General features: G+C 42.5%; 1 protein-coding gene across 1 annotated transcript in view; it reads right to left on the bottom strand.

Annotated features, from left to right (window-relative positions):
• The window catches only part of LOC126141399 (glutamate receptor ionotropic, kainate 2), a 1,424,310-nt gene that overhangs the window by 398,885 nt on the left and 1,004,368 nt on the right, over nucleotides 1-21,057 (bottom strand). The window contains exon 7 of the mRNA XM_049915245.1: nucleotides 972-1,289. Coding sequence (XP_049771202.1) covers nucleotides 972-1,289 — 318 coding nt within the window. The remainder of the gene's footprint in view (nucleotides 1-971; nucleotides 1,290-21,057) is intronic.

Below are 21,057 nucleotides of genomic sequence, written 5' to 3'. Positions count from 1 at the left end.
TGGGGAGCGATCTCCTACACTGGCCGTACACCACTGGTGATGGTCGAGGGGACACTGAATAGTGCACGGTACATCCAAACCGTCATCGAACCCATCGTTCTACCATTCCTAGACCGGCAAGGGAACTTGCTGTTCCAACAGGACAATGCACGTCCGCATGTATCCCGTGCCACCCAACGTGCTCTAGAAGGTGTAAGTCAACTACCCTGGCCAGCAAGATCTCCGGATCTGTCCCCCATTGAGCATGTTTGGGACTGGATAAAGCGTCGTCTCACGCGGTCTGCACGTCCAGCACGAACGCTGGTCCAACTGAGGCGCCAGGTGGAAATGGCATGGCAAGCCGTTCCACAGGACTACATCCAGCATCTCTACGATCGTCTCCATGGGAGAATAGCAGCCTGCATTGCTGCGAAAGGTGGATATACACTGTACTAGTGCCGACATTGTGCATGCTCTGTTGCCTGTGTCTATATGCCTGTGGTTCCGTCAGTGTGATCATGTGATGTATCTGACCCCAGGAATGTGTCAATAAAGTTTCCCCTTCCTGGGACAATGAATTCACGGTGTTCTTATTTCAATTTCCAGGAGTGTATATTCACACCGCGTCCTGTACTCGTCCACCGCGGTGCTCGGAAGCACAGCATAAAGTTATAACTCCTGATGATGGGGATGCAAGAGCCCGAAACCGGTCGTGTTTTAAATAAAAAGAACCTTACAACTGAAGTTGGATTTTCAACCTCTGCTGTAATGCTCAGTTGTGGATGTTCCTCCGGAAGGATTTCCTCTGATCTATAACAAATATGTGAGGTGATACCTGAGGTTTCCAAAGGTATGGACACCTTACAGATTCAGAGATAACACCACACTATACTTGAAGAGCTTTATCATGTCATCAAGAGTTGAAGAGACTTGACGGATCGTAAACACAACAGCAACAGGTGTAATTGAGTGGCTCTGACAAGGCTGCTCACCGAGCTGATGTAGTTGTAGAGCGAGAGGCCGTCGTCCCAGGGGCGCTCGAGCTCGCAGGAGAGGTTGGCGGGCCGCAGCTGGTGGCTGCGGTCGAGCGCGGCCAGCCCGCGGGCGAACACGTGCACGGCGTCGTGCAGCAGCGCCGGCTCCGCCTGCAGCACGCCCGTGCGGTGCAGGATGGACGGCCCGACGGGCGCGAAGCGCGACATCTGCTCCAGCGCCGCGCGCACGCGCTCGTCCTCCACCGCCACCAGCCGGAACGCCGTGATGTTCACCGAGTTGTACTTGAAGTCCTCCAGGTCGAACGTCTCCATGTCCTGCCGGCAGCGTCGGGGGGCTCTCCTCAGCTCGCGTAGGACAAATATCGCAAACTCTACGTTCTAAATCTAAATCTGCTTGAAATGCTCCGTGTAAGAATCCTGTATCGTCACATATTTCTATAGTTGCTATTATTATAACATTTGAAAGTCAATTTATCGATCTGCTTAATCGCAGTGAATATGTTGCTGCTACCTCTGCTTTCGCAAAGATACGACCTTGAAGTAACAGGTGCCTGCTGGCAATTTTACGAATGAAGTCTGAATGTTGTTTCTGGGCGTGAGCAAGTAGTAATATTAGTCGACCACAGAATTATTACACCTCAGAGTATGTACGCTGTGGTGTCACCGCCAGACACCACACTTGCTAGGTGGTAGCCTTTAAATCGGCCGCGGTCCGCTAGTATACGACAGACCCGCGTGTCGCCACTGTCAGTGATTGCAGACCGAGCGCAGCCACACGGCAGGTCTAGAGAGACGTACTAGCACTCGCCCCAGTTGTACAGCAGACTTTGCTAGCGATGCTACATTGTCAAATACGCTCTCATTTGCCGAGACGATAGTTAGCATAGCCTTCAGCTACGTCATTTGCTACGACCTAGCAAGGCGCCATAGCATTTGATAATTAATATTGTGAAGCCTGTACAGTAACGAGAGATGTTCACCAATTGTGGATTAAAGTTAAGTGTTCTATCAGTTACTCTTGTTTTGCTAGTCTTATTTCTCTGACCTGTTCCAGACCTCACGCCAGCCTGCGTGCGCTTAATCGCGTGCCTTTCGGCTTCCTCTAAACTCCGTGAATTGGCTCCTGCCAATTCACAACATACGCTTCAGTCAGCTTATCGTGACTTTTTATCGCTTTATTTCAACAAGACACGCGGAACCACTTCACATTATATGCAAAACTGTCTTGACATAATTCAGAGCCCAATGAGCTTTCCGTTGTTATCACTGCATTTGTTTGGTGTAACATTATCGCATATTCCCGATTATTTTAACGGGAGGCAAACTGCAATAGTTTCGTGGTCGGACAACAGTTAGCAGTCTGCAGTCGGCAGGCAGTGCCCTATTGTGACAGCCGCGCTGTTGGATTCAGAATATGAGCCGGCCGGCACTGTGCGGTTGAAGCAGCAAGTCTGCTCAACGTTGATTCACTTCAGAGTTTCAGTGTGAAAAGATCGATGTTGCATAAACGCACGCGGAATATTAGTTGTAGGTTGATTTTACGTAGAAGATAACAGCAACCAGCCACTTTTTACACTGCCGTTTATTTATTTAAATAGTGTCGTTATTGGTTTCGAACTGACAGGTTCATCTTCAAATGGTTCAAATGGCTCTGAGCACTATGGGACTCAACATCTGAGGTCATCAGTCCCATAGACTTAGAACTACTTAAACCTAAGGACATTACACACATCCATGCCCGAGGCAGGATTCGAAACTGCGACCGTAGCAGCAGCGCGGTTCCGGACTGGAGCGCCTAGAACCGTTCGGCCATCACGGCTGGCAGTTCATATTCAGGTGGCTACTTCACGTAAAGATAAATTTTACATTACCTATCGACTTTTGTTTTCTCAGCTAATGAAATTTCCTTGGGATGGTGGTGCTCTACACTCAAAACGATATGTGAGACAATGTCTTTTTCACAGTAATTGTGCCTCAAAACCATTTTAAGTCTTGTAAAAGAAATTATTAAAGGGAAGGTGTTTCGGTTACTTATGATGAAAAATCCGCGCCATTAGCTCCAGTGCAACCTTCTTCCAATCTTGCAGCAGTGAAAACTGTATGATACTGTTTTTAAAGTGTATATGTATGCACATAATCTAAAGCACCACTCACATAGTAAAAAGTTTCATCACATGGAAGTATGTATACAAAGATGGCGATATTACAACTATGTTTGTACCTTGACGATCTGACGGTAACCGATGTTACCACTGCTACAAAGTAGTCGATACTATAACGACATCACATATTCCATAAGAGAGAGAAGTTTCATTTCGTTCCCTCCTCCATTCCTCTGTATTTCACTCTTTGGTTAGGTGCAGTGTACAAAGCAATGGAAAAAAATGATGTGTCGAAAACTGTCGATTTGAGACTGTGCCTGTGTAAAACTACAGGTTATTTTTTACGATTAATTACCAACGTCAGACTCAGCCGAAGCCTTGTTGACGTATCAGTCTATCTCATCCCATCATCACCTTATACTTTACTTATTGGTTCTGTATTCCTGTTTGCAGTAAGGGCAGCGACCTTACCTCCTCGGGAAGACGGGTGCTTCTTTGCAGGACAGTGCATGAGAGCAGGTAGTCTCTTTCGCCGTCAAGGCCTGACATAATCTTCCTCCTACACGAGGTGAACTCCAAGACAAACTCCTAGAGGTGGTCGTATGGACCAAAACAAGAAAAAATACCTAATAAACACGCGCTCTAACATAAGAGCTATGAGCACATATTCATCTTCGGTACTGTGAAACACATCTCTTCTTTTACAAGCTCTTTGCTTCCATATTTCGGGCAGAGGTAGATGGACCAAATATGTGCAGTAAATATGGACTCGCGAACTATAGTTGACAGTAGCGCAGATGAACAAACGCCCTTGGCTCGTTAGGTACCCTCTTTAGAGCCTATGTTTGACGGACACCTTTTTCGTTGTTTTGTTCCGTATAACTACCTCTCAAAATACTGAAAGAGCTTTCAGTGGAAGACGAAGATCAACAAGTACTTATGGCTCTTAAGGTATGCAGAAGATAAACAATTACTTATGGCTCTTAAGGTATGCAGAAGATAAACAAGTACTTATGGCTCTTAACCCCCCCATGAACCATGGACCTTGCCGCTGGTGGGGAGGCTTGCGTGCCTCAGCGATACAGATGGCCGTACCGTAGGTGCAACCACAACGGAGGGGTATCTGTTGAGAGGCCAGACAAACATGTGGTTCCTGAAGAGGGGCAGCAGCGTTTTCAGTAGTTGCAGGGGCAACAGTCTGGATGATTGACTGATCTGGCCTTGTAACATTAACCAAAACGGCCTTGCTGTGCTGGTACTGCGAACGGCTGAAAGCAAGGGGAAACTACAGCCGTAATTTTTCCCGAGGACATGCAGCTCTACTGTATGATTAAATGATGATGGCGTCCTCTTGGGTAAAATATTCCGGAGGTAAAATAGTCCCCCATTCGGATCTCCGGGCGGGGACTACTCAGGAGGACGTCGTTATCAGGAGAAAGAAAACTGTCGTTCTACGGATCGGAGCGTGGAATGTCAGATCCCTTAATCGGGCAGGTAGGTTAGAAAATTTAAAAAGGGAAATGGATAGGTTAAAGTTAGATATAGTGGGAATTAGTGAAGTTCTGTGGCAGGAGGAACAAGACTTTTGGTCAGGTGATTACAGGGTTATAAATACAAAATCAAATAGGGGTAATGCAGGAGTAGGTTTAATAATGAATAAAAAAATAGGAGTGCGGGTTAGCTACTACAAACAGCATAGTGAACGCATTATTGTGGCCAAGATAGACACAAAGCCCATGCCTACTACAGTAGTACAAGTTTATATGCCAACTACCTCTGCAGATGATGCAGAAATAGATGAAATGTATGACGAGATAAAAGAAATTATTCAGGTAGTGAAAGGAGACGAAAATTTAATAGTCATGGGTGACTGGAATTCGTCAGTAGGAAAAGGGAGAGAAGGAAACATAGTAGGTGAATATGGATTGGGGGGAAGGAATGAAAGAGGAAGCCGCCTTGTAGAATTTTGCACAGAGCATAACTTAATCATAGCCAACACTTGGTTCAAGAATCATAAAAGAAGGTTGTATACCTGGAAGAATCCTGGAGATACTAGTAGGTATCAGATAGATTATATAATGGTAAGACAGAGATTTAGGAACCAGGTTTTAAATTGTAAGACATTTCCTGGGGCAGATGTGGACTCTGACCACAATCTATTGGTTATGAACTGCAGATTGAAACTGAAGAAACTGCAAAAAGGTGGGAATTTAAGGAGATGGGACCTGGATAAACTGAAAGAACCAGAGGTTGTAGAGAGTTTCAGGGAGAGCATAAGGGAACAATTGACAGGAATGGGGGAAAGAAATACAGTAGAAGAAGAATGGGTAGCTCTGAGAGATGAAGTAGTGAAGGCAGCAGAGGATCAAGTAGGTAAAAAGACGAGGGCTAATAGAAATCCTTGGGTAACAGAAGAAATATTGAATTTAATTGATGAAAGGAGAAAATACAAAAATACAGTAAATGAAGCAGGCAAAAAGGAATACAGACGTCTCAAAAATGATATCGACACGAAGTGCAAAATGGCTAAGCAGGGGTGGCTAGAGGACAAATGTAAGGATGTAGAGGCTTGTCTCACTAGGGGTAAGATAGATACTGCCTACAGGAAAATTAAAGAGACCTTTGGAGAGAAGAGAACCAGTTGTATGAATATCAAGAGCTCAGATGGCAACCCAGTTCTAAGCAAAGAAGGGAAGGCAGAAAGGTGGAAGGAGTATATAGAGGGTTTATACAAGGGCGATGTACTTGAGGACAATATTATGGAAATGGAAGAGGATGTAGATGAAGACGAAATGGGAGATAAGATACTGCGTGAAGAGTTTGACAGAGCACTGAAAGACCTGAGTCGAAACAAGGCCCCGGGAGTAGACAACATTCCATTTGAACTACTGATGGCCTCGGGAGAGCCAGTCATGACAAAACTCTACCATCTGGTGAGCACGATGTATGAGACAGGCGAAATACCCTCAGACTTCAAGAAGAATATAATAATTCCAATCCCAAAGAAAGCAGGTGTTGACAGATGTGAAAATTACCGAACTATCAGTTTAATAAGTCACAGCTGCAAAATACTAACGCGAATTCTTTACAGACGAATGGAAAAACTGGTAGAAGCCGACCTCGGGGAGGATCAGTTTTGATTCCGTAGAAATGTTGGAACACGTGAGGCAATACTGACCTTACGACTTATCTTAGAAGAAAGATTAAGAAAAGGCAAACCTACGTTTCTAGCATTTGTAGACTTAGAGAAAGCTTTTGACAATGTTAACTGGAATACTCTCTTTCAAATTCTAAAGGTGGCAGGGGTAAAATACAGGGAGCGAAAGGCTATTTACAGTTTGTACAGAAACCAGATGGCAGTTATAAGAGTCGAGGAGCATGAAAGGGAAGTAGTGGTTGGGAAAGGAGTAAGACAGGGTTGTAGCCTCTCCCCGATGTTATTCAATCTGTATATTGAGCAAGCAGTAAAGGAAACAAAAGAAAAATTCGGAGTAGGTATTAAAATTCATGGAGAAGAAGTAAAAACTTTGAGGTTCGCCGATGACATTGTAATTCTGTCAGAGACAGCAAAGGACTTGGAAGAGCAGTTGAACGGAATGGACAGTGTCTTGAAAGGAGGATATAAGATGAACGTCAACAAAAGCAAAACGAGGATAATGGAATGTAGTCAAATTAAGTCGGGTGATGCTGAGGGAATTAGATTAGGAAATGAGACACTTAAAGTAGTAAAGGAGTTTTGCTATTTAGGGAGTAAAATAACCGATGATGGTCGAAGTAGAGAGGATATAAAATGTAGACTGGCAATGGCAAGGAAAGCGTTTCTCAAGAAGAGGAATTTGTTAACATCGAGTATAGATTTAAGTGTCAGGAAGTCGTTTCTGAAAGTATTTGTATGGAGTGTAGCCATGTATGGAAGTGAAACATGGACGATAACTAGTTTGGACAAGAAGAGAATAGAAGCTTTCGAAATGTGGTGCTACAGAAGAATGCTGAAGATAAGGTGGGTAGATCACGTAACTAATGAGGAGGTATTGAATAGGATTGGGGAGAAGAGAAGTTTGTGGCACAACTTGACTAGAAGAAGGGATCGGTTGGTAGGACATGTTTTGAGGCATCAAGGGATCACAAATTTAGCATTGGAGGGCAGTGTGGAGGGTAAAAATCGTAGAGGGAGACCAAGAGATGAATACACTAAGCAGATTCAGAAGGATGTAGGTTGCAGTAGATACTGGGAGATGAAGAAGCTTGCACAGGATAGAGTAGCATGGAGAGCTGCATCAAACCAGTCTCAGGACTGAAGACCACAACAACAACAACAACAACATGGCTCTTAAGGTATGCATTTTGGAACCAATGTTTACTAGAAATTCTTGCTTTGTTTTGGTACAAGACATCACCTTTGAAAGTTTGTCGGTGGAGTTTTGTTCACCCTGTATGTCTTCATTAATTCACGCTGGCCAGAACTCGCCAACACGAAGCAAAGTTACTAGTTGTTAAAACTGCTGGCAGTTGGCAATCAGGCCCATCACCTCCTCACAGACATGGCAATGTCACATCAGAAATGAGCTTGGCGAGGAAAATGCAAGGCAGAATGAAAGGGCGCACAAGAATACCAGGTTTCATAAACTGACTTAATAAGTAGTGAGACATATGGAGGAAACAATGAGCCCAACATTCATAGTTTGTGACCATAGCGTATCTCTGACACGAGAATAGTTGAAAAAACTGCAAGTCCAACGGACAAAGAACGAAGTCTCTGTAAGTGGTTGGAAGGAGCAAAGGTAGGCTTAGCGAGGATCACAGATGAACAACAGCCCTCCCGACACTGCGAGTAGTTCTTTATCTTGTTAGGCCGCGATATGTGGAGCGCATGACGCAGCTGAATTTCACGTTGCGGCAGATACGGCAGCGTTGAATCACAAATAAAATCGCGACACGATTGTTAAAATTAATGTTCCGAAAGTATGGTTTAATGTGCAGAAGAATCGATAAAATCGTCGGCTAGCCAACATTTGCTAAACGTGCGCATCCGTCTGTACCAGAAAAAATTACTGGATGGACGCCCTAGGCTAATTTCTACCGTACTAACGGTCAATTTTCCTTGTCCTATACAGGACAACTAGACTCCGCCAAGATCCAGATTCAACGAAGCACAGGCAGGGAGTAAGAGGAAGGCAACTTGTCCTCGCAGTTTTTTTTTTTTTCAAACAACAGGAGACTTCCCCAATTTCCATGCTACCAACCACACAGCGTCAGAGCCTCCAGTTACGCACTGGCCCTGGAGGGAACTGCATTACATCCAGCAGCCACTTGCTGTGCGCAAGTTAGGGAAGCCTCAATGGAGTAGCGACTTTAACGAACAATGGCTGCATCTGATATAATGTGGATTTTACTTAATGAATTAACTACTAATGCTATCAAATAGATCGAAACATTAGGTGCAACGAATATCCAACGCAATTTAACAAAACTTTAATTGAAACTAATTAACGTCATCATCATCATCATCATCATCATCATCGGCTAATTCGATCATTTTCTGAAATGGCGGCTTTGAGTAGGCGTGCAACATAGGATCCCTGCAGGTTCTTGCCTTTCTGCAGATCTTGAGGTTCAAGATTAATCTCGCTATCTTCCTCAGGTCTCCGTCTCATCTGTCCGGTGGTCTTCCCCTTGGTCTTTTTTGGTAAATTACGCTCCAGTCTACTATTTGCTTTGACCACTTGCCATATTTTCTTCGAGATACATGGTCAGTCCTCTGCAATTTCCATTACGTCACTGACCTTTGTTGTCTGCCTGATATCAGCTGCTTTCTTTCTCTCTTTCTTTGTGTAGCCCGACATTGATCTTTCCATTCCTCTTTGGAATCGGATCTGTCGACATCTTGGATTTCAAAACTGAAGACTATCTTTCATGAGCCTGCCAGCATATTTTAATATGTCTAAATATTTCTGGTTTTAGGTCTGCTTTCATATTTAGCAGTTGACCAAGAGAGTCATATTCTGTGACGCTTTGCAGCTGCGTACTTTCAAGAGACGTATTTCCCTCCCTTGTCCATTCACTCACCTTGATCTTAGTTTTATTGCAGTTCATTTTTAGGCCAGTTTCAGAGCAGACTGACGTATAGTATATCCGTAACTTCCTTTGACTTTCGTCGTTTAATTGATTCTGTGATTTAAAGGAAGTTCTCGATATTTGAGGTGCTACGATTTGGCTGCAATTGCTGCAGTTAATTCAACTGATAACTTTAATATTGATCGTAGAACGCAGGCTTTCAGGGCCGGTATTTGCGTTATTTCTTTATACACTGATCAGCTTGAACATTTTGACCACCGACCTACTATCGATATAAACCTATCCAGGCGATGGCAGCGTCACCTGCCACACACGCATGGTGCATGTAGTATCAGTGAGATTGCTGTCCGTATGTAGACTGGGCAAGGGGCGCGATCTGTCTGAGTTTCACCAAGGGCAGATTGTGATGGTCCGGAGGCTCGGCAGGAGTTGATTTGGTGGAAGAGACCAAACAGCGGGGTCATCGGTCTCATCGAATTAAGGAAGGATGGGGAAGGAAGTCGGCCGTGCCCTTTCAAAGGAACCATCCAGGCATTTGGCTGAAGCGATTTAGGGAAATCACGGAAAACCTAAATCCGGATGGCTGGACGCGGGATTGAACCGTCGTCCTCCCGAATGCGAGACCAGTGTGCTAACCACTGCGCCACCTCGCTCGGTGCTCGGCAGGAGAATTTCGGAAACTGCGCATCTTGTCTGGCGTTCAGAGAGTACTGTGATGAGTGTCCTCAACACACGACAAATCCAAGGTAAAAACCACGTCCACACATCCTGGGATTCGGCGGTCACCCCTCATTACAGATGTCGGACGTCGTAGGCTAGGCAGACTGGTAAAACAGGGGAAGCGACGAACTGAGGCGGAACTAACATCAGACTTTAATGCTGGCCGGAGTGTAAGTGTGTCTGAAAGCACAGGGCGCAGAACACTTCTAACGATTGGTCCCCGCAGCCGGCGACCTATGTATATGTCAGTGTTAACAACAACTACTGAAGTGGGCACGTGACCATCGGCACTGGACGTTGGAACAGTGGCAGGGCGTTGCGTGGTCTGAGAATCCCGAAACCTTCTTTATCACAAAGACAGGAGGGCACGAATCTGTCGTCTTCCATCAGAACATCTTATAACGGAACCAAAAAAATGGTTCAAATGGCTCTGAGCACTATGGGACTTAACGTCTGAGGTCATCAGTCCCTCTAGAACTTAGAACTCTTTAAACCTAACTAACCTAAGGACATGACACACATCCAGGCCCGAGGCAGGATTCGAACCTGCGACCGTAGCAGTCGCGCGGTTCCTGACTGAAGCGCCTAGAACCGCTCGGCCACAATGACCGGCATAACGGAATCACTATGTACTTGTAATGCTGGTATAAATTTGCATAAATTTTTGCGAGTATTGGTTTATAAGAATGATGGGTAGTAGCGAGCCAGATTGGATTTGTCTTCACTACTTTCGAGTCGAGTATAAGAAGTTTGTATCTTTACATTATGTTATTACTGAATGTAATGACCGATGAGCTACTCGAAGCTTTTAAAAATTTACAGAATCATAATAAAAACTGTAGAGAAGCTGAGAGTGAGTTATGATTGGACGAGAAGAGTGGCTTCCAATTGTTGACGTGTGCAACCCTATCAGAAAGGCGGAGGTAGTTTGAGCCTTGACCTGAGAGCATCTGTTGCTCTTGGCTGCGGAGATGAACATTAATACTGTGCAATAAGTGCTCTGGTTCTCTCTAATATGTGTGATGTCGTTTATGTGCACTGTGAAAAGTCGTCCCGTGAAGTATGAGGTCGTAGCTACAAGAATTTCCCGACTAAACGACTGTTTTTGGCTACGGTTGTAATGGAAGCCGTAACACCAATGGCGCATTATGTGGCGTATTTTGGAAGCACGCCATATGTATGCAGGGAGACGTGAAGACCCGGTGCTTCACTTGATTTAACCACACTGAACATCTAACAATGAACTGCACTGCACAACAACATGCAATACTTTGTTCTTAATTTTGTGTAGAGTCATTTGTAATGGAGTAGCGCATTTGTGTGTTTCTTTTTTGGTGAAATTTTAATATAGTCGATTTCAACTATCCAATAATTTATTTACCTACTCCATGGGTAGTTCCTAATATCAAAATTGTAAAAAGTAACAAGTAAGCATAAATATAAAGATAAACAACAGAAGTTAAAGAAACATTGGCGTCTCTGCAAATGTCAGTGTTTTAATAATGTAGTGTAAATATTTAACTCTATTTAAATGCATTGGTCGGTTTAGATAGAAGCGTAATTTTCCAAGTAACTTTCAATTTTAATTAAATTCAGGTAAATTTAAATTCTATTTTTGCCAAATTTCAATATTAAGAAAAAGTGAAATTTCAGTAAAGTTTCATAATGTTTTTAAAGATGCTTGCGTAATCGTCGCCATATTTTTCTCAAAATAGCTAGAGAAAAGTACCGGTAGGAAGTAATTTAAAATTAATTGCTACAGAGCAGGTAATGTTTCAGTAACGCAATTAAAGTAATCAGCTCATTTAGAGCTAGGCGACCACAATCAATAGCAGATAAGCTTTATTTCAGACGGGTGATTAAGGTAGTTTTATCGCAGAACTTCCATCTGAGAAATAGTTTTCTGTTTGATGGATGGATACAATCCAAGGTAGGCAGTGATAGTTGTGAAAAGTGAACTGTAAGAGGGAGTGTTCGTTAAGAGTATCGAACCCCCTATATCGAGTCATTGCTTGGGGAAGGAACAAAAAATTGGTTCAAATGGCTCTGAGCACTATGGGACTTAACATTTGTGGTCATCAGTCTCCTAGAACTTAGAACTACTTAAACCTAACTAACCTAAGGACATCACACACATCCATGCCCGAGGCAGGATTCGAACCTGCGACCGTAGCAGTCGCGCAGTTCCGGACTGAGCGCCTAGAACCGCTAGACCACCGCGGCCGGCGGGGAAAGAACAAAATAAGACTTACCTGAAATAATAATTAATACAAGTTAAAAAAAAGTCAGCCATTTTATATTTCATAGGTGTAATAGCTTGCAAGCTGAGTAGACATGACAGTCCGGTGAGTAAGATAAGGGAACAGTGGTTTTGTCTGTGTTGAGACACAGTTTTAAACTCGAACTAGAGAGCGGTCAAAGTGGTAGCAGCTGGAGGCCTCTAGGGGCTCTCGGCGCAGCGCCGCACGTTTTTGTGTGTGTGCGTCGGGGGTCGAGTTAAGGGACGACCCGATCTACAGCGCGGCGCAGAAACGCTATTAGTGGGGTCTCGCGCTAGACGTAGAGTACAAAACAAAGTTATTTAACGAAGGAACATATTCTAAAGTGTTGCAAAGAAAAGTGCCAGCTATTACGCGAACGATAAGGGGAACGGTTTTAAGTAACTGCCCAAATTTAATATGCTGAGCAGGCGGACGTTTAGATTGCGGTGTTTTGGTCAATGAAAGATTAAATTTAAAATCGTGAGGGTTCGGTCGCAATCTCCTTGACACCTGTACCGGGTGCTCAAAAAGTCACTATAAATTTGAAAACTGAATAAATCACGGAATAATGTAGATAGAGAGGTACAAAGTGAGAAACATGCTTGGAATGACATGGGGTTTTATTAGAACCAAAAAAATACAAAAGTTCAAAAAATGTCCGACAGATGGCGGTTCATCTGATCAGAATAGCAATAATTAGCATAACGAAGTAAGACAAAGCAAAGATGATGTTCTTTACAGGAAATGGTCAACATGTCCACCATCATTCCTCAACAATAGCTGTAGTCGAGGATTAATGTTGTGAACAGCACTGTAAAGCATGTCCGGAGTTATGTTGAAGCATTGGCGTCGGATGCTGTCTTTCAGCATCCCTAGAGATGTCGATCGATCACGATACACTTGCGACTTCAGGTAACCCCAAAGCCAATAATCGCACGGACTGAGGTCTGAGGACTTGGGAGGCCAAGCATGACGAAAGTGCCGGCTGAGCACACGATCACCACCAAACGACTTGCGCAAGAGATCTTTCACGCGTCTAGCAATATGGGGTGGAGCGCCATCCTGCATAAACATCGTACGTTCCAGCAGGTGTTTATCAGCCAGGCTGGGGATGATGCGATTCTGTAACATATCGGCGTACCTCTCACCCGTCACGGTAGCAGTTACAATCAAGCATTTCCTCGAAGAAAAAAGGCCCGATAACGGTAGATGTGGTAAATCCATCCCATACCGTGACTATCTCGTCGTGCAACGGAGTTTCCACGACAGTTCTAGGATTTTCGGTAGCCCAAATTCTGCAGTTGTGGGCGTTGACAGACCCTCGGAGTGTGAAATGAGCTTCGTCGGTCCACAACACGTCACTCAAACAATCGTCATCTTCCGCCATCTTTTGAAACGCCCGCACCGCAAATGGGGTCAAATTTATACTGACTTTTTGATCACCCGGTACTTTGGAACGGAGACAAGCTAGCGGCGGCTCCGTTATGCTCTGGGGATCATTCACGTGGGCATCCATGGGTCCAGTGGAGGTCGTGCAAGGCACCATGACTGCCAAGGAGTATCGTACACTGGTTTCAGAGCACCTACATTCCCTCATGATGGCAGTGGTGTTTTCCAGCAAGATGATGCGCCATGTCAAAAGGCTAGGAGTGTGGTGGAGTGGTTAGAGGAACACAGTGGCATGTTCGCCTGAGGTGCTGGCACTCAGCTCTCCAGATCTGAAACAGATCAAACGCATCTGGGATGTGATTGGATGTCGCGTCAGAACACATGATTCCTTCCCCGGAATTTATGGGAATGAGTTGACTTATATGTGCAGATGTTGTGCCAGCTCCCTCCAGTGATCTCCCAAGACCTCATTGCTTCCATTCCATGATGAGTCGCCGCTGTTAAACATGTGAAAGTTGGCCATACCGGCTATGAGTCAGATGGTCATAATGCTCTGGCTAGTGTATGCACTGTATTCATTGGAAGACGAAACAATAGGCAGAGAATTATGCCGTGAACGACGGTGTAATTCCCCTAAAACAAGTATCAGGAGTAGCAAAATATGTATGTTCTGGAATTTACTTTTGGTTTTTTCCCCAGTAGTATTCGTTCTAAGTAGCTTGTTACGAAGCTGTGATATCGAATAGATATCTAATTAATTTAGTTTTTCTCCTCTGTATCACGTTAATCAACGTCCATTTCAAATTAATTTCTTTTAGTATTTTTCTTTCAGTTCAGGATGTTTTTGTGGCTCTTCTCCATATACACACGTCGAATGGTTCTACTTCTTCTTTTCTTAACTGGCTAGAGTCCACCCTACACGATCGTAGCATAAAGTATTTCAAACAAAGGTTTTGATGAATTTCTTTCTTGTTTCTGTATTAAGGCGGTTCTTTGTTACTAAATTACACTTATTTCTGAAGGTTTGTTCAGTCACTGGAACTCTCTTTATAATATCTAATGTAGTTCTATGGTCATTTGTTGTTCTCTGTTGTCGTACTTAGCAAGCAACAAAATTCATTTACTTGCATCAGTGTTTTATTTGCTCTGTTAATGTTTGTTCTTACTTGTCTGTTCGATTTGACTACTAGCATTATTTTATTACTTGTGTTTATTTTCAGATTGTGGTTGCCCACAGAATCAGACAAATTTTTTAACTTATAGTTCATATCCTTTTCAGGATCTCCTTCGATCATCATCAGATCAGATGCAATGTATCTATATTTTGACCCCTTTTCTGCTGCTTTCCATTATTTGTATTGCACAGTTAAAAATAGATGACGTATTGCCATGAGAGTGCTGAAATTGTATACTTCTTTTTTAATATCTGTTTCAATAGTCTCATTTGCTCATTGCCACAAATGATAACTGGTTTAGATCAATTAATTTTCAAATTCAGATCCGGTTAATCAAGAGTTGTGCCGGTGAAAAATACATACACAGACAATCGGCCGTAAGCATTAGAATAAGTGGACCAGACGTATAACAGTATTCAGTGGCATACAGCATATTACTTAGTACCATTGTGTGATGTACAGATCCATGTGTCGTGGGTGATAGGAATGGGGAGGTGGGGCGGAGGAGGTTATGGCATGAGGAATGGCTTACAATAAGTGAAAACACCACCCAGACACTATTGGTGATCTTTTTAATAATAATCTTATTTCTTAATAAGAAATGACGCCTTTGCCGATTTCGAACCGATAGACCCTTCGCCAGAGTTGTTTACTTCAAAAAATGACGTTTCACTTGTGATGTACATGCAATGTGAGATGTTTTTCATCGTGGCGGAAGTTACTTGGGATGGCTGTAAGCACTACGGCTGAAACCTTTTTACAACGACTACTTTTAATCTAATTGGAACAGTGAATTTAAACAACGTAAAGAACCTTCTAAAACACGAGATGTGTTAGTTTTGTTTCACGTAGAACAAGAATCTTTTTATAGCACTGTTGATTGCTTTTGAAGAATTTCACCAGGTAGTAGTAAGCAACAAGACTTTTCTGAGCTTCGAAGATGCAGCATATAGCACTTCACACACACACACACACACACACACACACACACACACACACACACAGGTAAATATTCCAGCCACATGGATGTTAATTTACAAAGACAAAAGATTAACAAGCCACGTGTCTTCGGCTGCAGTTCTTGTCCTGTAGTATCGTAGAAATTATTCCTATGTTCAGACCATCTAGTAATGTACTTAAATCGCATATTCCAATTGTGAGTTGATTGGAAGCATGTGTACTGAGTTAAACCATTGTACATATACGCTGCTGAAAATGAAAAGGCAGCCATAACCAACTATATCCATTTCCTCTTCCCCCCTCCAGTCCCCTACCACTCACCATCAAACAATGCAATACATAAATGTCCCCCTTTCACCCACTCCTATTTCGGTACCGGATAGGCATCGTTATTTCGATTTAGGCAGTTTTAGTAGCATTAGGTTGGCGAGTGCCCTTCCTGACGCCACCACTCGCCTGGGAAAGAATTTTTGTGCCCCATATGTATGAGAGTAGTGTACATCTCATGTTCAAGAACAACACGTTTTCGAAGTGTTTGAGTAACATGTATCTGCGGTGAGTATGCAGCGTCTTGAATGATGGTGTATCTATTAGCCAGATTATCAGTAATGATAGTCTTAGTTGCTTCAGTGGGTATGTTGGTACAAAAATTTCTCACGTCTGCCATGATATCATGTTGTCAGTTTTTCTAAAATTTACTTGATTTAGTTTCACATTTATTTTATGCTTATTTTCGTGGCTCTTGGACCTCACCATTGTGTTTCCGTGTTCACTTAAGTTTGTATCTTAAACTTATTTTTTAGCGTAAACGATTTCCTAATGTTTTCCCGTCACACCTTTCCCCCTTACGTACGTCATACAGCCAGCCATCTGTCCCCTCCTTTCTTTCCCCTCTTACTTTCCCTTTTCCATCCCTCTCCACCCCTCTACCTTCCTACCCCTTTTTTTACCTTCCCCATACTTATTTTATTATTATAGCTTCTATGGTTTTCTTGCATTCCACTTTATTAATTTACTTAAATATTTGCATATTTGATTACCGGTTTGCTACATGTTTAATTACTGTTTCGCTGATGACCATATTAATTGTCATTTTATTGTTGTTTGTATCTTACCAATTATTGTTCTCACTGTCACACACGTTTTATAATTCGTATTATTTTTCATTTTTTGCTTACGTAAAGGAACCTTTATTACGGACTCACCTCTTCTCAATTTAATATCACTTCCTACTGTCTATTTTATTATTTCAATTCATCAGCTTACGTAAGTCCTTTAATTCATCTTAGTTTAACTACTAACGCCGCTACTCAGCCCTTCCTATCAATTTCAGCTTTTACCTTACCTGACTCCGCGTCCTCCACTCCCCAGGACATACGTCATCGGCTACAGTATTTCTTTACTAGTGAGCCACATGCCTGTCAACAACGGTCTATCTACATCGTTTGCTAGTGATAATTGGTGGGTTATCTGCTTCCCTTGTCCTGAATACTCTGCTTTGCATGTATTCCGTGGCTTTTCTTTTCCGCGTGATCACTTTTTTTATCGTTTCAGGATCTTTATCTTGTGTTTGACGATTACATTTTCCTCATTGAACCATTTCTTCCATGGTTTTAATATTGACTAAAGCCGTTGCCACTATAGTATTTAACTTTTACTAATAACGCCTCCACTACCTTTTCAAGGTATGTATTCATCCTCGTACCATTAGCTTATTCTGCACTTCATGAAGTTCACGAATTAATGCTTTATGTAATATTTACTTCGTCAGTTTTGTCCTTAATCTGATAATTCACTAAGAGTCTGAAGCACGTTATCAAACATAAATACTGCAACAGAGACAGTCTTTTATTTGGATCGCGAAACTACTGCTGCTGCACCAGGCCAGAGCCGAGTGACGCAGCTACAAGACTGTAACAGAGATTGTAAGATGGTCGCCTATGCATAAAGAGCTCTCTTGGCAGCGGAGGTTAAACGACACGTATACGATTTGGAAGTCTTGGAACTTTTATTTAGAGTGGACAAATTTAAGTTTTGTTTGAAACATAGATATTTCTGATGCAAAAAGAGGCAGCCAGAGTAGCAACTGAAATGGATGTTTGTTTAGTCGGTGACAGGCTTCGGGCTACGCCCATTCTCAAAGGAAACTACGTACCAAAGTCAAGAATTACAATATATCCAAACTTATGTTTACATTAAATATGAATGCAAAGTATAAAAGGACAGTAGATCGCAACCAGAAAATACCAATATTTTCCTATTAAAACTTTTTAAAATTTTGTTAGCGCTTTATACTCATGTTTCCTGTCTTTGCCACAATTGTGCTACGAAATGGTAAAGCATTGTAGGATACAATGTAGCAACGCTGCACTGTAATTCTATGATGATGTATTGACATTTTCATGCCGTGCAACGTTTGTATCTAACCCTCTTTGGGTCTATAAGTTAGAACTTAGTATTGCATTGCATTTTATTTGTTTGATAAGGACACTTACAGAACATATGTATGTGCCAATTATGTTATGTAATAATTTTTTGTACTGCTTGTTTTTAAGGTGTAAGTAGCTATGGAAACAACCTTCTGCGACTAAAAGAATCAAATTTCCTCCAGCTTGACCAGTATCATTCTTTAACGAAAATTAGTTTTTATTATGCACATATTTACCCAATTTATCTACTGCTATCTTTGATGCACATTTTACCTGAAAATCATTGATGTATATACTAGTTGCGGTTTACTGTCAATTTATGCTTTACACTCCTACTTGATGTACACATTTTTTTGGATACTTTGTAATTTTGGTTTCTGTACATATGTTTGTTTGAGGATGGGCGTAGCCCGAAACCGATCACCTACTAAATAAACATCCATTTTAGTTGCAACTCTGGCTGTCTCTTTTTGCATCACAGTCTAAAATGATTTGCTATGCTACTATACCCAACACGTGGGAGCTATACAAGATAGGTATATCTTATTAGAAACTGACATTCAGATAGTACGACGGGTACTAGCTAGGCCCCGGTAGGAAATCAAGCTGGACAATTAGAATTTCCGGTTTCCTATTTGATGTAAAGCATATAAAGTTTTCTGACAATCAAATGGCCGATGCACTCAGCCGTATGTTTAGTGGGGAGCAGGAAATCCTTGAGATCATGCAGTCGGATGACGACCATCAACTTAGCTGTACTAAGCGAGATCCCATCACTTTTTGGGAATTTGGAGGAGCAGCAGGAACGTGATCAAGCACTGACTTATCTTAAGGATCAGTTCCTTAGTGGGAAGCAAGTAGTCGGGTAATATCATTTCAAATATCTCCTTTGTTTTCTTATCCGCTGTGACGGATTAAAGTTAAAGAGTTGTGTCTCCAAGGAGTTAAACACATATGTATTTAAGAATTTCCGTCTGTCCCTGTGTGGAGGTCATTTGGGTAATCTTAAGACCATTACTGAGATTAAATAGCATCTTATATGGCCATTCCTTGAATCAGAAGTTATGAAATTAGTGTAGCAATGTCAGGAATGTCAGTCTACCAAACCCAATCCAAATTCTCGTCATGATGAGACACCGAGAACAGAGGACGATGGCCAAATTAATTGTAGGCTGTTATTTTTTTTTTTTTTTTTTTTTTGCTGTGGTAGATATTTTCACACAGATCGCGTGGCTTGTCCCAAGTGCGGGTATGACCACAGATTCGACAGTTCAACAGTCTGATAAAATATTTTCTTACTTCGCCCTTCCCATGACATTAGTCAGCAACAACGCACCTCACCTTCACTGCTAGAAAATTGCAGTAAGACGATTAATAAATAGTATTCTAGTTACACACAGGCGTGAGGGCCGGGGCTACAATGACCCTAGGCGGCCTGTCTCGTTAAGAAGATTGAAGTTAATTATAAAACAGTCGAGTTCGTAAGGCACGTTTATTAAAAGATGAACGGTTTCGACCATCACATGATCATTTTCAGGCCTCCAACCGTATTAATGGGCACTGGCTGTGCATGGAGCAAGATATGACGAGTGACGATAGTCAACTGCTGACTATCGTCATTCAGCGGTTCCTGCTCGATGCATAGTCATTGTTCATCAGTATGGCTGAAGGTCTGAAGATGATCATGTGATGATCGAAACAGGTCATCTTTTTAATTTTTATTTTACACTTCTAGTTTCGTAGGGCGAAACTGAGGAGCAAATCTCCAAGGTCATGGAACATGTCAGTGCATGAAATTACAACATAAAAGTAATAACAGATAAAATAAAATGTTTATGAACCCAAAAAAAGCCAAGCCATAAATTTTGTAAACGCAGTCAACAATATAACACAAGAATCGGTTTGATTTTTCAAGGAAGTCCTCGACTGAATAGAAGGAGTGACCCTTCTAATAAACGTGTCTTGCGATCTAAACTGTTTCATAATTAATTTAAATTTTGGTAAAGGATTTTTGGGCGCAGAGTAGGGCGGTGAGAGACTCTTTCTGCCAAGTTATTGCCGATTTTTGTCGGGCTTTGTCGGATTCTAACGATAAACACACCGGTTAGACTCCCAATTAAAGATATAGCCACCAAATACTCCATAGGATTCATCTTAGTCAAGGTTGGTGGCTCTTCTGATGTCTCTGCAGCCACCAGAAGACACTCTAGCCGATTATTCCCGTCCCAATACAGGTTTGACTTTTAGAGGGGGGGGGGGGGTGACCAGTGTGCCATTTCGACATGTAATCGAAAGGTGACATAACCTCTTTGTGTAGCTAAGCAACGGCCTGAATAGCGTCCCACCAGGGGGCATCCGCGTGCTCTGCTCCGCTGACTTAGCTGCAGCCTGTATGACCTAACTCTCAGTCACTGACAACCAGTAACTGGTGGATGGCCATCCAACGACTAGCCCAGACGGTTATATGGGACATGAATGCTATAAGCAACAACCAGAGTTGAATATCACCCTGCGTGAGAATGAGCGTTACTAAGACATCAGTTCACATTCTGAGGAACACGTCGCTCGGATTTGGTGGAAGACGGTCTTGCATTCGCTACCCAAAGTACAGGAAAGATAGAATAGTTGAGCCGTACGGACTTACTTGGAAAGCATCTTAATGTGTAAACTGTACAGCCTGCTATTTGGAGCCATTCGCTGTGCCATAGAGTGCTTTATACTATACGTTTTTGGCTTGAGTTAGCTCTGGTGCTGTCCTAAAGGGGTTTACTGGTTAAGGTAACTTATGTAGATAAATTATATATCACTGTTTTTCTTTAGATTGACTTTGAGCCCTGTTCATAACTTATAAGTATCAGATGAGTTGCTTCTGTACTCTGTTGTGCACTCAACACAAATGTATGTTTAATTTTCCTGTCTACATCTACATCTACATGATTACTCTGCAATTCACATTTAAGTGCTTGGCAGAG

This window comes from Schistocerca cancellata, chromosome 1, assembly GCF_023864275.1.
Source record: "Schistocerca cancellata isolate TAMUIC-IGC-003103 chromosome 1, iqSchCanc2.1, whole genome shotgun sequence".
Classification (NCBI taxonomy): domain Eukaryota; kingdom Metazoa; phylum Arthropoda; class Insecta; order Orthoptera; family Acrididae; genus Schistocerca; species Schistocerca cancellata.
Note: the sequence above shows the minus strand (reverse complement) of the source record. Positions and strands in the feature narration are given on the sequence as shown.